The sequence below is a fragment of the Erpetoichthys calabaricus genome, chromosome 2, assembly GCF_900747795.2.
Source record: "Erpetoichthys calabaricus chromosome 2, fErpCal1.3, whole genome shotgun sequence".
Classification (NCBI taxonomy): Eukaryota; Metazoa; Chordata; class Cladistia; order Polypteriformes; family Polypteridae; genus Erpetoichthys; species Erpetoichthys calabaricus.
The window spans coordinates 109,177,158-109,201,191 of record NC_041395.2 but is presented as its reverse complement, the minus strand read 5'-3'; the positions used below and the strand labels follow the sequence as shown (position 1 = coordinate 109,201,191).

The 24,034-nt window shown below is 38.3% G+C and overlaps 1 protein-coding gene across 2 annotated transcripts in view; it reads right to left on the bottom strand.

The window, feature by feature from the left end:
• large2 (LARGE xylosyl- and glucuronyltransferase 2) overlaps positions 1 to 23,586 on the bottom strand; it is a 70,875-nt gene extending 47,289 nt beyond the window's left edge. Inside the window, exons 1-8 of one of the 2 annotated variants that reach the window (XM_051922709.1) lie at positions 23,466 to 23,586; positions 20,874 to 21,026; positions 17,632 to 17,843; positions 13,248 to 13,330; positions 11,555 to 11,678; positions 7,219 to 7,390; positions 7,029 to 7,133; positions 2,673 to 2,785 (exon numbers count right to left, since the gene is read on the bottom strand). In XM_051922709.1, coding sequence (XP_051778669.1) covers positions 2,673 to 2,785; positions 7,029 to 7,133; positions 7,219 to 7,390; positions 11,555 to 11,678; positions 13,248 to 13,330; positions 17,632 to 17,843; positions 20,874 to 20,961 — 897 coding nt within the window. In that variant the 5' untranslated portion in view covers positions 20,962 to 21,026; positions 23,466 to 23,586. Of the gene's footprint in view, positions 1 to 2,672; positions 2,786 to 7,028; positions 7,134 to 7,218; positions 7,391 to 11,554; positions 11,679 to 13,247; positions 13,331 to 17,631; positions 17,844 to 20,855; positions 21,027 to 23,465 lie in introns of both variants that reach the window. The other variant, XM_028794344.2, reaches the window with a different exon arrangement.
• Positions 23,587 to 24,034: the final 448 nt, after the last annotated feature.

Here is a 24,034-nt window from a genome sequence, read left to right as displayed (position 1 = left end):
GCAAATGTTCATTTTTTCTCTCTGCTTAAAAAACATTAAAAAAGCGGCGTAATTTTTGCGGCGTATACTACGCCGCGGGTTGGTATGCAGCGTGTAAAACAGTTTGTCGCGGGTAATTTGCCTTTTACTTTAACACGAAGACAATTTCCTGTTAGATTTGCCTTTGCGATGACAATTGATAAGGCACAGGGCCAAACTTTCAAAAAGATGTGGATGTATCTGCCAAAACCAGTTTTCAGTCACGGACAGTTGTATGTTGCTCTCTCCAGAGTTCCAACTTTTCATTCACTTACTGGTATGCCTGCAGGAACACGTACAGCGAGAGAGAGCGAGCGACACACATACGCATACAGGCACGGGAGAGAGAGAGCGCTGGACGCATAAGAATAATAATACTTCATTACATTGATATACCGGTGTTTTCAGTATTCAAAGCGCTATCCACACAGGGAGAAACCGGGAAGCAATCCCAAAATCTTCCACAGTCTCCTTACTGCAAAACAGCAGCACTACCATTGCGCTACAAGGCAGTTAAAGAATGCATCGGCCTCGATTTTGTTTTCACTTCTGTTTACAGCGATCGGATCGTAGTGTGCATTGTTGCAATGTTACTTTTCTTGGTGGCTTATTACATTACGGATGTTTCACATGTTAATTTTTTTCCCTGTGCTTAAAAGACATTAAAAAAGTGTTTCTCAACTGTGACTCCGGAACAACTCAGTACGCAAGCTATATTAAGCGTCAACAACGAAGACTCGCTACACCTTAATGAACAAGTGCTGAAACTTATCCCTACCGACAAAGTAACTTTCACCAGCGTGGCCTCCATCGTCACAGACGATCCCGCTTTCAGTCACGGACAATTGTATGTTGCTTTCTCCAGAGGTCCATCTTTTCATTCACTCACAGTGGTATCCACAAACCCACCCCATTTGGACAACTGTGTCGTTCAGCAAGTGTTCACCCATCAATACATAATTATGCTGCGTATGTTACGCCGCGGGTTGGCTAGTATTATATATATATATATATATATATATATATATATATATATATATATATATATATATATATATATATATATATATATATATATATATATATATATATATAAATATTGTGGACCACCAGGGCACATACAGCCACCCTAACCTGACACAGACAAGCAGAGACACAAGTGCAGCACACAATACACTTTTCTTCACTCCCCTGAGCACAGTACAGAGGTCCAAAGTGCACGGTTCACATTCTCTCTCTCTCTCTCTCTCTCTCTCTCTCTCTCTCTCTCTCTCTCTCTTTTCCTTCCATTTCCACTCCTCTCTCAAGCTTTGTCCACTTCCTCCAGACTCTGGATCTTGGTATAGAGGCTGCTGGCTCCTTATATAAGGCACTAGAAGGTCCTTGAAGTGCTTGTTGACCTACTTCTGGCAGCACTTCCGGGTGTGGTGGAAGTGTTGCAAACAAGGGCTCAGCAGTTCTCCAGTGGGGGCCTGCCCTCTAGCGCTCCGGGGGAGGTAATGGTCTGGATATGCTCTCCCCCATGTACCTTCTATTATAGGGGCATTCCGGCCAGGGAAGGGCCCTAGCCCTTCACCACAATATATACAGTAAGTGTGTGTGTGTCATTAATATGCCTTGTGATAAATTAAATCTATTTATTACTATGTATATTCTACTTATGCTTTCCAGTGCATGGATAGTTGAGGATATTTGCTAATTTTGGTAATATTTTCCCTAAAGTTATTCTTTTTATTTGAGTAATTTTTGCCAACCCACTTTTTTACTTGTGTAGTTTCCATAATGTCAGATACTTTTTATTTAGCTAAAATTGTCCATATAATAATATTTCTACTTGAGTAGATGTTTTGACAGTACTTTTTCCATCTCTGGTGAGAACACAGGCCACAGTGAGTCATTGTGTGGGTGGACATGTGACTTTAAGCACTTGTTTTCAACTTTCATTTTCTGTAAAGCTTATTCAGTCTAAAAAAATCAATAAGAATTTCCTCAAGGGTGTCATAGATGTGCAGCTGAGCATGTGTGTAAATAATACATGTTTATGTCTTTATGTGTCTGGCTGTGAATGTGTGCACATACATGTGTGACTGTTTGTGTATGATGGTGTACTGTATAAGTGGATGCACAAATGTATGTGTATGTACTCATTTTTGCATGTCTGTCTTTGTATTTATGCCTGTGAGTGTGTTGGTGTGTATGTGTGTGTAATCATTGATCTGTATGTGTATGCTAATATTTGGGAAAGTGTAGGCTCATGTGGTTCTTCCCCAGTTGGAATTAATTCTTGAAGTAAATGGACACAAGGCCAGAACCAACTGTAGACTAAATAACAACCCATCACAGGGCATGCATATGCCTACACTCATTAACATTGGAAAAGTTTAGTTTCATCAATCCACTCAGCAGTGTTTGAAAGGTGGAAGGAAATTCAAGTTCCTAGATGGTGGTTAAGGGAATGCAAGGTGAACATGCAAACTATAAGGCAACTCGGACAGAAATGAACCAGGCTCCAAGCACTTTGTTGCATCAATGCCTCCCCTAACCTCTGAAATCAATTTCATTTGAAGAAAGTCCTGTCAGAAAACACTTCAGAGCCATTACCAATATTAATCTTAAGAAAAATTCAAGGCTACTGTCTTTAGGACAGTGCCTACCTGATCAGCCAGCAACAACGATTTCAAGTTAATCTGCTCCCTCTCTGCAGTCAGTCTCCATGTGTGCTTCCAGTCAATCTCCCTCAGTCTGTCCAACAGTAACAAAGTGATTCCTACAGCAACAGAAAAAAGAAACAACGAAAGACTAGTGAAAGCTGAACCTCCATCACTGCAATTCAACAGATGCTTGGCTTCAGCTAATGTCCAGTGATTGTAAAGAACATCCACTTACTCACCACATATAAAGACATGAATTGAATGCATACATCAAACAATTGTTATTTAGCTATTTTATAACTCCTTTTATAGTAATGCAAATCAACAATAACAATTTTAAAGAAATCACCATTGTAAGGTGATGACTGCATAATACAAACGATGTGATCGATTCCAGCACACAGAACCCCCTAAAGATTAATACACTCAACGCATTCTATCACTACACAAAACTTCTCTTGGTTATATAAGGGTCTGCAAAGCATGTTATTCATCTTCGAGAGGGCTATTTGTTAAAGCTAAAAAAATCTTAAAAAGGGCCTGTCAAAGACATAAGTGACACATAGTAAAGTTTGGGCCACTATAGGTTATCTATTTATGGAAGAACCCAATTAATAGAAAATATGTGTCAGTGTAAGTCAGTTGGAACCACCAAAGGCAGTAAACCCTGTCTCTGCCTGGGGTGACCAAGAATCAAATACTCTAGAGCAACGAAAACTGCGACAGGGAATTAGCAAGAAAACATCTGGATTTAGTTGGCAACAGAGAAACACTAAAAAGGAATGGTAACCCAAAAATAATTAAATGGTTTTATTCTTTGAGCTATAAGAGCTCAAAGGCATAGTGGTTGCAGGAGCAACTAGGACAATAGCCCCTTTGGTGTTTGTGGAAGACTACTTAGAGAACAGAAATAACTTGCATAGTCATTGCCCTTTAAGTAAATCCCATGGGAATTTAACAAGCACTCCCAGCCAAAGCAGTCTTGTCTTTGGTGTTGTGTGGTGCAGAAAGGTAGTGTAGCTAAGGAGTTTGGTTAAGACAACAGTAAAAGAAAAGTGGGGCATGATTGTGATATTTTAGATAGAAAGTGGGAAAGACATTCTTCCTAGTCATTTAGGGACTAACCCATGAGAAGACATCCTGAACAGTCAGGCAGGGTTTATTTTTTATTTACTGATTTTTTTTTAGGTGGATTCACATGTAATGCAAAAAGCACCTATTGCAGTAGCCATGTCTGTCTATCAGCAAGAAACATCTCAGGAACCTGTGGAACAGTTTTGTCAAAGTTTTGCACACTTATTCTTCAAAGAAATTTGTTGAGACAGTTCAATTTACTTTGAAATGTCTCAAACAGATCAAACTGTACAAAGTGTTGAAATTTCTAAATCTCCCATTGAAAAGTACTGGTGATTCAAAGAACTCCCCTATTTTAAAACAGAAATATTCTGAGCAGCTTCAACAACGAATAAGTTTACTATTTCAATTTTACCTTGACAACAGTTACAACAGCTTGTATATTTTGTATATTTTACTCTTTTTTTTATTCGTCTGCCAACTGCTCTGATCCCAAGTACAATATACAGTCGACCCTTGATATACGACCGGCCTGACATGCGAACAACTTGATTTACGACCAAAATTTTTGTTTTGTTTTACGACCAATATCTTGCGTTACAACCTGAATGTGGTCATGTGTATCCGCTTGCGCGATTGTAAACAAACAGCCGAGCGCATTCGTAAGCGTCAGTCGGAGCCCAGATACATGTGTTTGTGGACGTAATTTCGGTCAGTGCAGTGATTTATATAATTTTTTTCGATAATTGCTAAGGAAGGAAGAGAAGGTAACGAAGGTAAAGAAAGCAATCACAATCAAAACGAAGAAGGAAATTGTGCGGAAATATGAGAGTGGTGTTCGTGTGACCGATCTCGCTAATATGTACAGCATGGCGAAATCCACCATCTCGACAATTTTACAAAGAAAAGATTTGTATAAGGAGGCTCCTTCCAAACAATAACCACCTTCCATTTCATTCTCCTCCTCCTCCCTTCCTGCAGCCCAAAGATGTCAAATTAAATGGTGAGTACAGTATGAAATTTTTGTTTCTGGTAGGCTAGGTACTTTTTATAACTTTTTGGTTAGTACATTAGAAAAATTATTGGTGTTTTGGTAAATTATGCACATTATACAACCCTTTTTTATTATGAAAAGGTTAAGTAAGTGTTGCTGTGGGAGGTTCGGAACGCATTATGGGTATTTCCATTATTTCTTATGGGAAAAATAGTCTTGACTTACAACCAACTTGAGTTACAACCAGCCCTCGCGAACGAATTGAGTTCGTAAGTCAAGGGTCCACTGTAACTGAAAGGGTGTGCAAGCAGCTCATACAGGCAGCATCATGCCTCTGCTGCTTTAGGTAAGTTAACCATAAGAGTTAACAAAAAAACATTTCTCTGGACATAAAAGGAAAAGCAGAAGAATTATTTAAGTATATGCGGTATAATACTGAAGTGACTGAACTGATGTTATCTAGAGATTATTATTGTAAAGAACAGACACTATCAACCTGCAGCTAAATATTGTTTGAACTAAATAATTACACAGGAAAGGTGCAGCTCCCCTAAGTGATATAAACACAGGATGGGTTTAAAAAGGAATGTTAATCTTTGGGCAGAAAATCAGATACAATCAACAAGGACCACTGCAGTATACAGTTTCTATAGTGCACATAGAGTCTTATTGTTCTGCAAATAGTGAGGACAGGGCAGAATTACAGATTGCATGAGATGAAAAAGTTATTTAGTGGTATAATATACAACAGACAGAATTAGGGTCAAGTGTCTTCACTCTGGAATTAAAATCTTTAAGATAATTTTCACCTTTGACACTCCCATTATACAATAAATCAGTTCCTTTCCAGGTTCCTAGGTTTTAACTAATAATGATAGCTAGATGGGGAACTCATTTCAGTTGCTTTTCTCCTTTCAATGGGAAATATTGATTGTGATTTTACGCTAGTATTAGTCATTTTGTATTAATAGTTGTTTTTCTTTAGATAATTATTGGGTAAAACTCTATTGGGTATACTTTCAAAAATGTGTAACAAACTTGAACAACAGTTTATCACAAACCCTTCACCACTAACACACATCAGAATGTCAATTTTACATCGTTTGAATTGAAATGTGCTGTGTATGGAAGCTATTGAGCCACCACAAGCCGGTCTAGCTTACATTTTTAACTACATGATAATTGTAAATGTCTTTCATAAAGTACGTTTAATGTAGTCTGCTGAGACATATAATTGCTTTCCATTATCACTGTTATTTTTTAATGTGACTTATCCTTACAAAAATATTTAATAAACAAATAACTGTCTCTTGAAGCATTTCACATTTTTTTAGTTAATTCATCCAACTTTCATATCATTTTACGTAGTCACTGAATGCACCAGAGTGTTACACCATGCAAACATTGTTTTAAGTCATTTACTTCTCTTAAAACATACACACTGAGAAATGTGTTTTGAATAAACTGCATAACTGTAAAACCATTACTCATTTTAGTTTCAGAACCCGCTCAATTGAATTTTAGGGTCACAGGGAGCTGGAGTCTAAACTACCAGCATGGCACACAGGCAGAATTCAACTTGGAGTAAGGAACCAATCATTTGAAAGGCATTCTCATGTATACAACCATACAGGACAAATTTATAATCATCAGTCAACCCTCTGGCACAATATAATCAAACATTTTAATATGAAAGACATCTGTATACATACTGTATAGTAGATAAATCTGCAGAACTGAAGTGCAGAGGTTAGTGCTACTGTCTCACAGTCCTGATTTCCCTGAGTATAAATTCCTTACCCAATCACTGTCTTTGTGGAGTCTATGCATTCTACCTTTGTGTGAAGACTCAGCTTTATTTTGTACAACCCCATAGATGTGCTAGTTAAGTTGACTGGGGGTTCTGAATCAGCCCTCATGAGTATAGATGTGTGCACCAGTGATGGACTAGTATCCTGCATATGGTTGCTTCCTGCTTTTTGTGCAGTGCTTCCAGGATAGGCTTTAGCCCCCTGCAACCGTGAATTTAATTTTAAAGGTTTGAGAATGGACATTATCTATACATTTTGATTTAATATACCTAATATAATTTTGAATATTAAAACATTTCCCACAAAAATATTTACTGTGATTTTTCAGGATGAATTGTACAATGTTTAATTTTGAGTTCTCTGACAGAATGTGTATTATGTCCCTTCCCATTTCATAATTTTACTCCACGTTTCCTTTACTCTTGATAGTTCATTGTATATAGCACATATGACTACGATGAACATTGTGAATCTGCTTACCAGTATTAAATCTCTGTTCAGAAGGTGACCACTCCGTAGAGTTCACAGAAATGTTACTCAGGTGCCATTCATTCCCATCCTTTGCCAAACCAATAGCCTGCTCATCTAAGTATGGAGACAAACCAAATGAAAAGGTGCTGTTGGATGACAGATGCAAGGTGTTTTAGGCACACAGGACACCTGCACATACTTGTGAATTTTGTGAAAATAGCCCACAATTCTGCAATATCACTGGCGAAGATAATGTCCATGTCAAGGACAATGACTTTTGAGAGTTCAACAGGCAGCATTTTGGTTAGGATCAGCTTTTTGAGTCCTGTCATCTGGGAATATATTATGCTAGGAGTCTGTGATACATTAAGCTGCAAATGAAGAAACAAACATGTTATTCATTATTTTGTAATTTATACAGAGATTGAAAACTCAAAGTAACATACAGTAGTCACAACAGGGCAAACTTCATCAACAATATGAAAGCACTAATAGCATCACTGAAAAAATGCCCACAGACAACCAAATCGTCTTTTGATGATACATTAATCAATATAGATAACACTTTATTTGTCACAAGAGTGAAATTTAGCTTTTTACAGAAGCTTAATAAATGAATAAATAAATATAAGTATCAAAAACAAATACATGCCAGAAATACTAAAAAGAAAGAAAGCATCTGACTTGACCAAAGATAAAACGAGCAGCCACAGTGAATAAAGGTTTATTGAGATAGGGAAAAAAAGAATACCAGCAGTGTTTGACACATTTCTGCTGGATAATTCATTGACTGAAACACTTAATGTAAGTGTGTCAGACAGAAGATGCACAGCATTGCTCATATTGGCCATTAGTTTTGCCTTCATTCTCTCCTCTCCAGCAGGTCAAGAATGCATCCCATAACTATGACTACCCTTTTAATTAGCTTATTAATTCGGTAGCCTTCTCTTGAAGTGATGTTCCCAGAATTGTAGAAGATGTAAAGGATGTCACTGCCCATTAAAGGAGTGCATTTTCCTAAGGAAAAAAGTCTTTTCATATATAGTTCTTCTGTGTTACCAGAAGAGTCCAGTTTGTCATTGAAGTGGACCACTAAATACTTACTAGCAGTTTACCACCTCCACTCCACTCCCTGAATAGTGAATGGGCGGCAGGGACGTGCGGTCTGGGGAGGCCCTCACCTGTCCCATGAAAAGTAAAAAAAACTAATAATGATAAAATAAATTTGTCCACTGGTCTCTGATATAAGTTTGTTTCTGTATGATTCCAATAACTTTGATCATTTTTATAGTCAAAATCGCTGAATTGGAGCATTTCCTGTTCAAATACAGGAGGAAAACGCGAGGTGAGGCAGTGACGAGCCTCACCTCACCTCCAACAGTGCTCTTCCTCACACATGGGGTTGATGCATGCAGGTACTCATTGCTGCTGCTCTTCTATGCAGAGGCGCCAATAAGTTAGCGATATCAGAAAGTCAAAGTGCACTGCAGCGGTCCATTTATTTTTATTTTTTGTTCTGACTGACTGCCAAAATGGAAGATTAAGATTTTTAAAACTAAAGGAAAATAAGGAGGACTTTTACAAGAAATTGATGGAGGTTTTCGTGGAGAAGGACTGGCACATAGATTTCATTTACAAATACAGGTAAGACCATAAACGGTTTTCAATTTTATAAAAAATGGGTTCAGACTAAGAAAAAAACTATCCAATATTTAAAAACTAAATTTTGACTTTAAATAAAATATTATGTTTTTCTTGTTATCCTTTTGTTGAACATACTGTATTAAAATTGATTAAAGTATCAGAATTAAAAGCTTTTAAAAACTAAATATTTCAATTAAAGTCAAAATTGAAATCCATTTTTTTGGTACACTACTCAATCATTTAATTTGTATTGAATGAGTATGAATTGTGGAATTGCAACGGCAAGTGTAGAACACATGGAGGGTGCAGAGCAAATGCGGTCTCTCCGCTCTCTCTCTTGCCGCTATAAATGTAACGTTCTTTCTTAGCCAAATATGAACCTTACTGATGTGTGTATAAAGAATGCTGATGAGATATGAAACATAACCAGTAGTCAATGTGCATGCCGCCAGTTGAATAGTGAACAAGGTACTATTGTGGGTTCATATATTTGTAAATCTCACTCTGAAGGAGTCAGTGCCTCACCAGCCATGAACCTCACCGCACGTCACTGCTGGGCGGAGATGCTCTTTGGTGTTGTGAAAGTCAATGACCAGTTTCTTGATTTTGCTGTTGTTAAGATGCAGACAATTCTTTCTGCACAAACAAAGTTCTCCTGATTCCTATACTCTGTCTCATCCCCCTTATTAATACTGTATATCATACAACTCATTTATGGGGTGCCAGTCCATCACAGGGTTCAACACTGTAACACACACCCATACCCGACTATTGTACTGCCATGGCTGCAGGAAGATGACAGTTCAATAGCACAAAAAATATAACAAGAGGATCAGGACAGAGACGTGGTTTCCAGAAGGACTTTCAAGAATGGCAACCAAAACATTAGGCAGACATCATTGTCAAAAACAGAAGCAAAGATGAGAAACCAGGAATTCTTTTAGAACCTTTGCAAATGAACTGTTAGGGTTTATCCAGCAATCTAGGATGGGGTAGATGCTTTGATGCAGTCTTTTATTCCATCACACGAGTGTCATAACAACGTACAGTCTCTGAATTCATGCCCCTACCAACAGACAGTCACGTCATGATGATGCTGCAAAATGGCAGTGCTAATAGGTAAATAAAATGGCATCACAGTAAATAATTCTTAATTTTGTTAAATGCATTTCAAAAAAATAATATAGCGCTGTAACTTAATTCTCCGTGGCTAAAACCCCCAATAACTACATTCAGAAATTAACAGAGAAATGCATTTATTGAGAAATAAATTTTAAAGTACAGTATTTTGAACCATTACATACAAAAGGTGTCGGTTCAGAATATGCAATTAACCTTTTCATAAGAAAACTTTAAGTCATGTTATATGATTGAGTTTGTAATATAAAACATATTACAAAATAAAGTAAAAGTACTTATAAGATAAAAACTGATTTTCATTTTGGCTGCATAGAATATAAATGTCCCTGACAGGGACATTCCATGATCACACATGCTCAAATTTTGTGTCACCGCATATTCCACATATACTTAACTAGAAGTTCCTTTAGAATCTGTATGAAAACTGCATCGTTTCCAAAGAACATTATCACAACATTGTATTTCTGTAGTGTATACTTTCTTGCAGCACATTTACCCACTGCCTCTGAATTTCTCACTGATGTTACTTTAGACCAGGGACAGACCGACTATCGGGACTACCAGGGCATTTCCCAGTGCACCACCCACTCTGTCCAGAGTGTTGTCAGGTCCCAAATTGTAAAGGGCCACAAAGGAGTGAAAGTTAGAGTGATGGCGTGAGTGGTCCATGTTGCATCCTCCAGGCACCTATATAAGCAAATTATGCCAGTAGAATCCAGTCCATGACCATCCCCCACTGTCCTAACTTAACCACCAAACCAAAGTAAAAATGAGGGAAGTACAAGACACAGATGATTGCAGAGATGGAAAAAAAATCTTCAAAAAACAGATAAGAAAACAGAACTGAATTCACTACATCATGAGGCAGCAAGGTGTAAGAATTTGAGTGAATGGGGGACTGCAGCAGTGTGTAACAGCAGTCAGCTCAGGAGTCACAATGCCACACAGCGAAGGCAGTTTATCAGAATTCTCAAATATTTTAAAATATTAAGCAGAAGATTAATTAATTAATTAAAATTAAGATTAATTAAATTATTCAGATGAAGAAGCTGAAAGTTTAGAAAAATTATGTTAACTAAGAAGATAATTTCATAATTAGAATACTTCTCTTTGATTTTATTTCCTGCAGTTCAGAAATCCACAACCATGATGATCATATCATCCCTTATAAATGCTGTGCTGAAATCGCCCCATTCCTTATCTTGCATAGACACCTTGTACAGTATGGGATGTGATGAGAGCATCCAAGTGCATGTACATCTGTATGCTTGGAAGGGATTTCTTTTTTATGAAGAAGTCTGAACCACAGAGTGTTTGCTCTGCAAGAGTTTGTCCCCAGGTCAAATCTGTTTGATGATCCCTGTTATAGTTTAATGCTATCAAGATCTAAATTTTGTCATGCTATATTTTACAAGGATGCCAATTTTCAAACACATTGAATGGAGATAACCTTAGTTGGTGAGTTGTGAACAAACCAGTATAAAACCAGTGACTGGCATTTGCTTCATGGTGCATGTCCAGAAAATGAAAACTTAGTAATAAATGTAATGTGTATATTGGGATTCTATATAACAATAGACTCTTGTAGTGTCAGTGTATTATTTAGGCAATGCATAAAAAAGGATGTTCATGAAACACATGTATCCAGGAAAAACCATCATATAATAAGGACAGGCCCTGGAGGAAACACTATAGAAAACTTGAACACCTGCATGTCAAAACTTTTAACCATTTCCCTCATTACATTTTACCTTCAGATCATTAGTGCCATAGAAACTGACTTCAACAGAAGGAATCATCCATGAGTGGAAGATAGTCCCAAGGACCCCCCGGGCCACCTCATCAGTGAAAAAATGAAAGTGAAGGGGATTCTTCCTGTTTGAGGGAAACAAGAATGAACAACTGTTCAAATGGGTTTTAAATCTTCCATCCCACATTTTCTCAATGATACTATAGTAAGAGTACAAAAGAGAACTGAGGTGTCTAATTTGGCATTCAAATAATGGAAACACAATCTGTCTGAAAAAGGTAAGGCAAAAATCAAAAAAAATTCTTCATTATTAACTAGCATTAGAAGTAAACAGTAAAAGAAATTGCCTTAGATTTAATAAAAGATGAACACATTTAATACTGTCATATTTTAATGTAATTGTTACAACTGAGTTTTAAAGCTGAAAATCATTTGTTTAAACATTTTTGTGCAGTTAATGGGAAATGAAGAAAGAGTTTAATGTTGATGCCTCAAGGTACTTTAGGAACAGTACTGGAAAAGAGAAGTTGCACCCATTCAAATTAAACTTCTGATTTACTGTCGCATGTACAGATACAGCAAAATTCTAACTATCAAGACTGACCAACATGCAATACATTGTCACTCTCCGGCATCATGATAAGCAGGTGTTATTAGTTAAACATGGACATTACCATGAAATTATGAATTCGGTTTTTCTCAAAAATTATTTGTTTAAAAGGTAACCTGAAATTATCTGTGATCCAGCTTGGTTATAGTAGTTCAAGTTTGAATAGGCCGCAGTGCCTTCTAGCAGCATTTAACACAGTGCAGGAGTCAATTCTGGATGGGAAAGTAGTCCGTCACAGAGCACCTTTGCCCTCTGTCATATGGATCTAATTTGAGTTGCCATCAGTTTACCTAACAGCCATGTTTTGGGGGTCTCTCGGCAATGCTTGAGTGCCAGAAAGAAGATAACGACAACACACAATGAAATCTAGGACTCCGGAGCTCTGAGACAACCAACCAACCACTGCACACCCCATGCTGCCCAAAAGACATTTGTTCTGTTTCAGGGTCACACCCCTCCTTTCATTTTCTGAACACTTTTTAACCCCATACAAGACTATAAAGAGCTAGAGCCTGTTCTGAAAGCATCAGACACAAGGCAGAAGTCAATAGTCTATCATAGGATACACCTACTTGTATCAGGAAAACTAAATAAATGTGCCTAATCTCTACTATGTATGAGGAACACTAGGTACTAAGGGAAAATCAAGAGGAGAGACTGGGGATCAAAACCTTGGTCCCTAAAATGGGAAGTCAACAGTATTATTCACTGTGCCAATATGCCAGCCATGTATGACCTCTAAAGCTTTAGGGTCTGGCAGTGAAGACATTCTGCTTGGAAGTTATGAAACATCTATCAAGTGCTGAAACAAAATAAGATGGATTAATTTATTGATTCATTGATTGATTGGATGGTCTTTGACACTAGAAGCTGGGGCAGTAGCTAGAGGTATCCTTATGTTTATCCACTGACCCCATAAGTGCCTCATCCACAAGAAAAACACCCAAATTGCATCAAAAGTAACACTGTGCTCATGCTTAAAGGATTCTGGTGTCAATTTGTTTTAGCATTTCATTATTATTGCAGCTTAGTGACTTAACATCAGTACTCAGAAAAGTATAAATAACCACAATCAAAACCTCACCTGTAGAAAAGAATGGATTTGACAAGAGTGACCACATCACGACTGGCAGTGTAACCTTCACACAAACAAGCAACATGGATGATCTGCAAAAAACGACATCACATCAAGTGGCACAGTACAAAAACTCATAATGATATTCACAACAAGCCTTGGAAGCCTGTAGATTATAGTCAGAACAGCCTAACTAACATTAAAATTAAGCATGTAAAATATGGAAAGAGGCAAAGCAAAAAGACTTACACCAAAGTAATGAGAGTCACAAAATTTGTACACTTAAGTCTCAAAAGATTTGACTACAGAGTATGTTAAATTGATTTCAGCTCAGTTTATTTTGTAAACAAACACCAAGAAGTGGTGGTCTAGTTTGTATGAATTGTTCCTGGGAGACATTTGATGGTTGCTACACTAAAAGAATGAAAGTAAATCATTGTAAACAACACCCTTGTTGTCTGCATTAATATTTTCTGACTTTAGTGTCTGATATTTTTCATCATTTAGCCAGACAATATATTTATATAAAGTGATATCAACATCATTATCTTTAGGGTGCGAACTTTATAGATCATTAAAAAATAAAGTCATCTGCTACTACTACAGTTAGGTGAAGGAATGTTGTGGTGCAGTGGTTAATGCTGTTGCCTTACAAATGACCTTTCCAAAACCAATTTCAATAAATCACTCTAAAGATCTAGTGAACTTAAAAAATGTATTTCTTTGAAGAAATTTCCTGAGTACTGTAGAGATCACTTTTCAATACATTTGATTAAAGAAAAAATGCAATAGGGACTCCTGATGCAATATAAATAAAGTGGTTCAAGGTGAACGAGGGTGCTGTGCCTCAACTCAGTGACTGACCAGAGCTCAGTTAGTTACTCTCCGGAGCACAAAGCAATAGCTGGGTGAAGGTACAAGAAGCAATTTTTATATGCCACTGCATATAAAGGAAAGGTAACCTGGGATTGGCCTGGACCTTTAAGTGAGTGCTGGGAGTCCATATTTATCAAGCTTCTCAGAATTACTCCTAGGAAGTGCATTAAAACTCTGACTAAACTAAAAATTTGTCACACCCTAGAGCAGGACATGAGAACTAATTACTCCCAATGAATAGTAGGAGTTCACATTTTGGAATTAATGACATCACCATTTTATAGCACCTGAAGCCACAAAGTAGCACTTATGATGAAGTTTTGCAATTTTCTGATACTAATGCTATAACTTCACCACACAGGTAATAATAATAATAATAGTATTCAAGGGGGCATGATTATATAAAAATAAAGGTTTATGCCATTCTTATGAAGTTCTCTAGACATGCATTGAACTGGGCCACTTCGTAACATCAAGAATAATAGTGTAACAAGCACAGAGATAGAAAGACTGAGGCATACACACCAAATGAGAGTAAAACCCAATATCAGGTATGCTTAGTTAACAATGAATAATCAACAGTTGTGCTTTTAGAAGAATCACATTCTGTGGGAGCTGGAGGCTGTGAAGGGGGCGCCTCTACTGAGCGCTTTCCCGGAAGTAGGAGCAGCCCGATTGACGGCATCTCTCCGCAAGAGCCAAAGGTGAGTGGAGAGAGAGGCATGTGGGGATCAACGGGTTGCCCTGCACACGCCGAAGGAAGGTTGGCAGGGAACGGAGCCCCATTATGAAGATTACCTGCACTTGTCGGTGAGCGTCTTCTCCTTCTGCAAGATCTGGACAGGATAAGGGGAGGGGATGCCAAGGAAGAAGGAGAAGCATTGGGGTTCATGTTTTTTTTTTTTTTTTAAAGACTATTCGGATTTTAACATCAGTTTTTAAAGGAATGTTTATTTATTGGATTTTAGCCTCCATATTGTTCACCTTTTTATGGATTATTTATTTATTGAACATTTTTGAAGCACCGCATTATTTATTTTTGGACACTTTTTTAAGTGTCTTTTATTAAAAGTACTGTTCATGTTTTCACCATCCCATCTTTGTGTGTGCTTTGACCTCTTCTGCCAGCTCATCTGGTTATGTTATCAATGGTGTTGGGTTCAAGAGGCTCCCAGAATGGAGTGGGAGCATGGAGCCGACCCACACTGTCGCATTCACAAATGAATGTTCATGCCAATCACACCAAGCAGGAAAATCAATATTTTGCATGAATGCAGCTTGCTTTAATGTTACCTCACATGGAATGGTAGGGAAATACAGTATATACATTTGTGTGTTACCTCACTGTGCATTGTAAGTGCATTCAAAGTTTGGTGCAAAGTTCAAGAAACATTTGGTGATTGACATGTGCAAATCATTGCTATTGCAAAGCTGCATTTTCCTCCTGGCCAAAAAGTGTAAATGTACCAGCACTTTAATCTCGACAGACAACACTTGGTACTCCACGTGGATTGAGCAATCACGTGATGTACAAGATTTTTTGAGAATATTATTCTATCACTGTCAAATCAATATCATTTTACAAGTTCATTTTGTCCAAAGTTTCTGCCTTTGCCATAATGTATGTGCCAATCTCTGACTGAATGCCATCTTCTGGCAGCTTCTAACAAGTTAGGACATCTCACAAGCTCTCCTAAATCCTGGTTAAGAGTAGTTTTCTAAATTAGGAAAACTTAAAATGCTATTAACTCCTTCTCCTCCTAAGAGTAAGACTAAATTTGCGTCACTCTGAGATTTTTGAGGCTGTTAGGACCATTTTCCTGAAGCACTTGATAAATATGGTCACAGATCTCCTGGGTTGGCTAATCCTGCTAGGTGGTGCTTTACCTAATTGGCCTTAGGAGTACCCTGGAGCTCCCGTGACATAAGAAGAGGACCAGGAAACTTACTTAAAAGAACCACCTCAGAGACTTCAAATAGGCCTTTTGATCTCGAGCAAAGGAAGCTGGAGACAGGAGCTTACCTGGTTAGAAGTAAAGGGGCAAAATAAAGAAAAAAAAGGGTAAATGGAGCAAGCAATTAAAATACAGTAGAAAGGTGGGGACAATCACCGTACCAGGAAGTTGGAGATTTACTGTTCAGCCTTGGGAGGCATAATCCTCTTTAATAAAATCCCTGTGTGTGTCCATGTGTCCTTGTCTTCTGGTGAAGTGTGCGTGCACGGGGCATGGAGCGATGCTTCAAAGCAGATGCTTCAAAGGCTGCCTGACGCATCACACAAGACAGAGAGAGCGGGACCTATAAAATATTGCGCGGCAGATCCAATCGGATTTCGGTAAATGAGGTAAGACCTAAAACAGAAAACACGAAAAATCCAATCGGGTACTGAGATGCGGAGACCAGCTTCCCCATTGTTGTGCAAGTGTTCACTCTGAGGATATTAGATTTGCGATTAAGAAGCTTGGCCCGGTAAAGTGTAAAGTAAAAGTAGATTTATTTTCGCGCACATTACATCAGTTGCTGGGGAGAATCTGCTGATTGCCCACTGTTGTCACAGAAAATTAAACGCATATTACGGACTTCAAAGCCAGTATTACTGTCAGAGAAAATTACAGGCATTTTACAGAAAACATTTAATGAGGTAAACGGTCCCTTGCCATTTAATATAGACTGTTCCTACTAATGTTTATGGACTACTGTTCAAGCGCCCATTACTGTTCAAGCCCATGTAACGGGCTTAATGACTAATTTTATTATATGATCCTATCTTTTTGTCATTGTTTTATTCACCAGCTCCCTTCTTTACCTTCTTATTTCCTTATTGTTACATTAGACCACTTATTAATTCTTGGTTACCTTAGCATATTTTGGGTTTGGGCTCAATCCACTCACAACTTAATAAAATATCCCACTCCGCTGAATTAAACTCCAGCTCCCATTAACCTGAACTGGATTAAGCTATTTCTTTAATGGATTTTGAAAACATACAAAAAACAAACTGTATACATGCACATGGTACACTAAAAGCTAGATTACAAAACTAGCTGTAAATCACTGTTCCGTCTTCTTAGTTCACCTTCTGCAGTGTAGAACTGCAGGGTGTGCACATGGTGCTAAGGCAGAAACCAATGTTTAATGGGGTGCCACTCCATTCAAAGACACACACCACATGCACCAGCACTAACGCTAAGTACCCTAACATAACACGCAGCTAACTCAAAATGCACATCTTTGGGGTGGGAAAAAAATGGACTTCCTGGAAAAGGCTCACACAGTTTAAAGGAAATGGACATGATACAAAGAGACAGTGGATCTCTGAGGCAGAATTGTTGACAGACTAGCCATTTATCCTTTGCTAATTCACAAGTTTGTATTTTGTTAAAATTGACTACTAAAAGTAAAACCTGAGTGTTTAAATAACAGTGCAATGTGGACAGACTCAAGTATATGTGTGAGATGTGCATCTAGCTGCTCATTAGAAAATAACTCAATGGCACCAACCTGCTTATCTGCTCACCTCACATTTTTCTACCATTCGCTGATGGGTGCACTCTGAATCTCTGGCTTGATGTCCCATGTTGGCGTCATCCTGCTCAATGATCTCCATTTTTCTGAGCTGCAGCTGTAGCCATCGGTTCTCTTCCTCCAGCTCCTTGGCACGGGCCTTCAAGATGTCTCTTTCCAGATGTCGCTGAGGAAGACTTCTGGACAGGAAACAGAGCCTACAATCTAAAAAGAATTGACATATGCAGGCATAAAAGTCTACCAGAAAATCAGGTTATGCTCTCATCTGCTCATAATTACTGGGCATGCAAAGAGCCCATTTTAAAGTTACAGATTTACATAAAAATGTTTTGTTTAACCCAGGTTCGTTTCCCGGGTCCTCTCTGTGTGGAGTTTGCATGTTCTCCCCATGTCTGCGTGGGTTTCCTCCCACAGTCCAAAGACATGCAGGTTAGGTGCATTGGCGATTCTAAATTGTCCCTAGTGTGTGCTTGCTGTGTGTGTGTGTGTGTGTGTGTGTGTGTGTGCGCGCCCTGCAGTGGGCTGGTGCCCTGTGTTGGCTGGGATTGGCTCCAGCAGACCCACGTGACCCTGTAGTTAAGATATAGCGGGTTGGATAATGGATGGATGTTTTGTTTAAAGTGTGTATATGTATAGTCTGGGGGTCCCTTAGCTTCTATTAATACACTTCAGAATAAATTTAGTTAACTTCTAATCTTATCTCCTCTTCAGAACTACCTAATGCACTTCAGTTGGGGGACCAGAGTCTGTCCTGGGTTGGAAACTGTTCTGGAGCACCAGTCTATTGCAGGGACCATTCACAAACACACAACAACAACATAAGAGCCAGTTTGAATTACCAGTTAACAAAATATGCATATTTTTGAGTATGTGAAAGGAAAACTAGAGTGTCCAGAGGAATGCTTCACAATGACACAAAGAGAACATGCAAACTCCTCACCAACAATGCCTAGGCAGGGAATTCAAACACTAACTGGATCTGGGATGCATAGACCCCCTACACTACTGTGCTCCCCTTTATACTGTACAGTTAAGATAATCAGTCATACATGAGAATACCCAGTTTGTATGAAACCAAGTGTAATTAGGCTGACAATTAAATTATTGTACACAAGGTTATATACTACAGCATTTTGAAATATGATGTATTACAAAAAGTAATTAACTTTGGAAATTGTTTGTTTGTAAATTACAGTATAACCAAAACATTTTAAAGAAACAATGTACCTGAATACTGCGGTGGGTTGGCACCCTGCCCGGGATTGTTTCCTGCCTTGTGCCCTGTGTTGGCTGGGATTGGCTCCAGCAGACCCCCGTGACCCTGTGTTCGGATTCAGCGGGTTGGAAAATGGATGGATGGATGTACCTGAATACTGTATTATATTCATTTTGAACTTAACCTAAAGGTTTTACATGGTTTCAACTGCAAATCATACTTTTTTACATAAAGAGAAGTAAACAAACACAAGTTGCAGTTAAAATGAACGTTTTGAAAGTTTATTTTTAACACACCATATTTAATCTAGATTTTAAGTTGTCTTAGAACATGCAAGATAGTAGTATTTCTCTTCAGGCAGGCAATGCATGAGAAACAAGAGAGTGCATGGAGCCACATTGAATGAACTGTGGAAGTTGAGGTTATGTTGAAGGGCAGAGAAGCAGAACAATCCTTGTGGAGCAATATTCCGTGCTTTTCACCTCAAACATCTTTAAAAATGCAACAAAACACCATTTTAGTGGATTTTGCATTTTGCAATTGCAAAATAGATTCTTGTGACAGTTTTGCAAAGCTTTATGTAAAATGAAACTGCACTGTTTCACTCATCACTAGGCTATACTGCATATATCTTCAAATAATTAAATTTGAAATTAATGCATAAAACAACAGAAGTAATACTTGAAGCATAAGAGCCAGTGCACTAAAAGTAAATATTGTAATTTTTTTTTTGTAATTCTAGTCACTATAGTTACATAACATGGCATTATCAAATCTGTTAAAATTGAGTTCAGAGACCCAAAGGCCAAAGATTACTTCTTGAGAAGCATGCACAGAGTAGAAACCCACGTGCATGATGTAACTGAATTAGATCTCAGCTCATTGTGATCCTAAACTAGATAAGGAGGTCTAGAAAATGGATGGATGGGCTTGACCTGGCACTAAGTATTATTCCCAATGGAAAATAGATAATCCTTTTAAGTGAGCAGCCCTCTGGCTATTAACACTGTGATAATGAACACTTATCTTCTTAAGTCAAATTTTTGTTCAAATTATGAATGCAGAATTAATCAAACAATGTGGATTTTTACCTTTATTTGCATTTTTGGTACATAGAAGTGGAGTGCCTAATTTTAATACCAATCTATTGTTTTAACAAAAATAGTCTTTCAAGAGTATGTACTGCTTGACTGCACCTTCAGTAGCAGTGGTTTTCTCAGGATGACCCTACCAAGTGCAGTAACATGGAAACTGAGTGGAGGAACTGAGTGCTCCATTACACACAAAATGTAGTGGAAGCCAAAATGGGTAAGCTGATCCAGATGAATTTTATTACTCAACTCTACAATTCAAAAAGTTTCCTACAGAAAAAGGCAGCAATTCAAGCTAAGATTCTGGAGACAGAAAACAGCCAAGAAAGCAAAAAAAATGAGATGAAACATCAGTAAAAAAACAGATGGACAGGAAAGAAGTCATAAAATATTAGAACCTTAATTCATTTAATTTCAAGTCAACCTTTAAGCAAAGGCAGTATGCACTCAAGTCAAACTCCCTGTTGTATTTTCCTTGCTCCTCCCAACACATGACTACAACATGATTAGCGTTGTCTAGCAACAGGTATAAATGGGAGGAGCCAGGGCAAATTGCAGGCAAAAGGACAACTTTGAGCCAGAGAGCCATTAAAAAGCTGCAACTGGTTATTAATAAAAAATTATCTGCTGAGCAAAAACCTATGGTTTACATGCAGCAGTTACATGGAGTAAGAATTGTTGCGGTCTTGTCAGTCATATTCTGAACTGGACTCATTTTGTCATTTGCCACTTAAAAGATTCTTCTTCATTTCTTTTTACTTCAGTTTTTTACTCTTAACGGTTACAAAAACTCAACTCAATATCTTAAATGGAGCAAGACAGCCTAAACTGCTGAAGACAACCCTTGAGTCCCAACCTACTACAATAAGCCAGAATGAACAGAGAAGGAAAGCTGCCCACACCACTCACGTTTCAAACTCCATATACTCAGGGAAAGGCAGGACAGAAGAATCACAAGCATCAGAGAGGCAACCAAGATCTTGAGCCTCCCACAGCAATGATAAGGTATCATCATAAGGGAAGTTCAGTAGGAAGAAACCATTTGTTACGTGATATAGTCACAATTCAGCATCTTATGATCTGCAAAAGAAAACAAGATAACCTAACATTAGGAGACCCATTGCAGCCCAAAGAATAAAAGCACAATTAATGCAGCGAAGCCAAGCAGAAGGCCTACAGGTCATAATGTTTCACTAGGACTCACAGCAGCATAGTGCCTCATTGATATTATTAAACTTTGTCATATCACTCATCTAAAAACAGATCATCAATCTGCATTCACCTACTGTGTCCAAAATAATGTCAAGTTGAAACGTGACGTTCCCCCAGGTGCTAATTTCATTTACACTGTTCAAAGTGTTTACAGATCAGTGTGTGAAATGTTCAGTATTTTCTGTTTTTTTTTTACTCTTAACCAGTTTGCATGTGTGCCCTCAAGTGTTCTAAAATGTCTTTTTAAAGTAACAGATGGAATTTGCATTATTTACCCATTCATTTTCATACTTGCTTAGTCTATTTTTTTGGGGGTCTACAGTAGCCACAAAGCTAGAGTCAGCCTGGAAAGTGATGCAATCCCATTGAAGGCCACACACCCACCCATTCACAACCGTCCAATTAGACTCATCAGGTAACCTACACCACGTCTTTATGATGTGGCAAAGATATCTGCCTTCCTACAGATACACAAAAGAAAACAGACATTCCTCAAAGACTGGCATTTGAACCAGTTCTCTTGGTTTATCCTGGTAGCATTGGGCACTAGGAAGGAAAAAACCTAAGATGGGATGCCAAGTTATCACAGGAACAAACACACCCACACTCGCTCTCACATGCTTAAGTAGACGTGAAGTGTACACATCTACATCCACATGTACACACTCAGCACATGACTGTCTATTCAAACTAATGCAGCTGACATAAAATTTGACTTTTAGCTGCTCCCAAAAGTGACCATGTTTGTCTACTTTATGTGTGTGGTTTTCAGCACAATTGTTCGCACAGACAATTAAATGCGTATTTATCAATGTCAAAGTCAAAATGACCCAGACAAAGCATAAAAGGTCACCAAGCAGGGTTACAGACCCAGTCTACAATGAAACATTCCAGCAGAAATAAAAGCATGGAAAGAACTAACCATGCAAGGGATGCCAGTCTACCACAAGCACACTTCCCCACAGTCTTCCGATCAGTCTAGTCACTCTCCTCTTGACCTCCCCTATTTCTGCTGTGTCTTTCTTGTCATACGGACACAAAAGCTGCACACAATATTCAAGGTGTAGCCTCGCAAATGTGATTGAAAGCTCAAGCATACTCTCCCTTGATTCCACATATCACAGATGCTATATAATCTATTTTTTTAAACTTCTTTTGCACACCATCTGATTATGGACAAAGACATATACTGACAAGGACTTCCAGTTCTTTTTCATAAGGCATACTATAAAGTTCTAGCCCCATTTTCAAATCATATCTTACTTGTCTATGTATTTACTTTTGCACACAATAGCATAAATTGAAAGAAGGAAAAGGACACAGACATTAAAAATAGCAAATTCCCAAACAGAAAAGACCCTGCTTATTCACCCATCCATTATTAAATCTGCTACATCCTGGTCAGCTTTCCAAGCCCATTGTGAATCCAATAGTAGATCATTTTACCCCTGATTGAGCTCTAATCCGTGACAGTGCACTTACACACACACACAGACAGGCTTATATTCACGGCGACAGTTTAGTGTCCCCATTCATCTGACTACATGACTTTTACTAAGCAAACCCCAAAGTGGTCACTTAAGTCACCCAAGTGGAATATTGTGTTGAAGTTTGGCTTTCCTATTTTTTGTCAATTGTTATTTTATAAATTCAGCCCAAATCCATCCAACCATTAAGTCCAGGGTTGTTTTTTCTTTTGAGTTGCATTTTAGCCCTTAACCGAAACATTACTCGTCAGAGTTCAAGCTAGTTTTTGTGGACCTCACATACACAATAAACATTTGGGCAGACTGACACATATTTATATGCTGTTTCATTCATTTAGACCTCACATTAAGTTAAAAGTGGATGTTGGGCATCTTTAACTGTGAATTTGTCACAATTGTGCTGTCCACTTTCATTCTCTGCCATTCCAGCTCCATGTGGATTGGAGTACTGTTGTTTTGTAACATACCTAAGTCTGCTGAAAGTCTGCCACCTTGGAGCTTTAATCTTAGTGACTACTAATGGAAAAGTTTTCTTCTACTTTCCAGGAGCTGATAAGCCCGAATTGAAGTGACCTATTTTTCAGTCTGCTCAGGGAGGAAATCTTAGAGTTACCCACAGACAAGACTTTGAAGCCCACAGATCACAGCAATGGCAGTACTAGGATATAGAAAAAGGTCCACAGTGGAGTGGGGGGCTCAAGCTATTTTCTAAGAGTTAAAGAACTGAAAACATATATTTAAAAAAGCTCACAAACCACCAAAACTCCAGTGCAGAAATATAAATAGCATCAACATGCCAGTCGCAAATTCAGTCCCACACCTGTGTGTCCCAGGGTTCCTGTCTTTCATCTGCTTTACATTTCCTCAGCTCCATATCTTCAGTCCAGCAGCGGGAGGCTCTCCTCTTTCCAGCTCACAAGCCCCAAAGGAATTCTTTACCAGCTTTTTGCCTTTTTTTCTGAACTCTCAAAGGAGTCCCTCCCTCTAATATCTCACATTTCAGCCTCTCCCACCTCACAGGTTTACTCCCTACTTGGCATTTTGTGCCAAAACAGGAGGAGTGGATTTGATAAAAAGAAGAGAAGGAAACTTAGCTGGAATGGAATGTAAGCCAGCCTTAATGCCTCAAAGAAGCTCTCCAACAATGATTAACAAAGTTCACAGCTTGTGCACAGGTAGCCAAGGTCATCTTAATCTGCAGTTCTGGTGCCCCTGAATGAGAGCTAAGCAGTGAGATCCATATTGTAGATTGCAACCTGTGACTTTCCTAGGTACGGCACTTAATGATCTCATTTCCACCTTAAGCTGTTAAACAAGATAACCCTATCTATCCATTTTTTTGCAGGTTTGTCCTTCTAAAATCAGCGTGCTGCACTGAAAGCCGCCTAT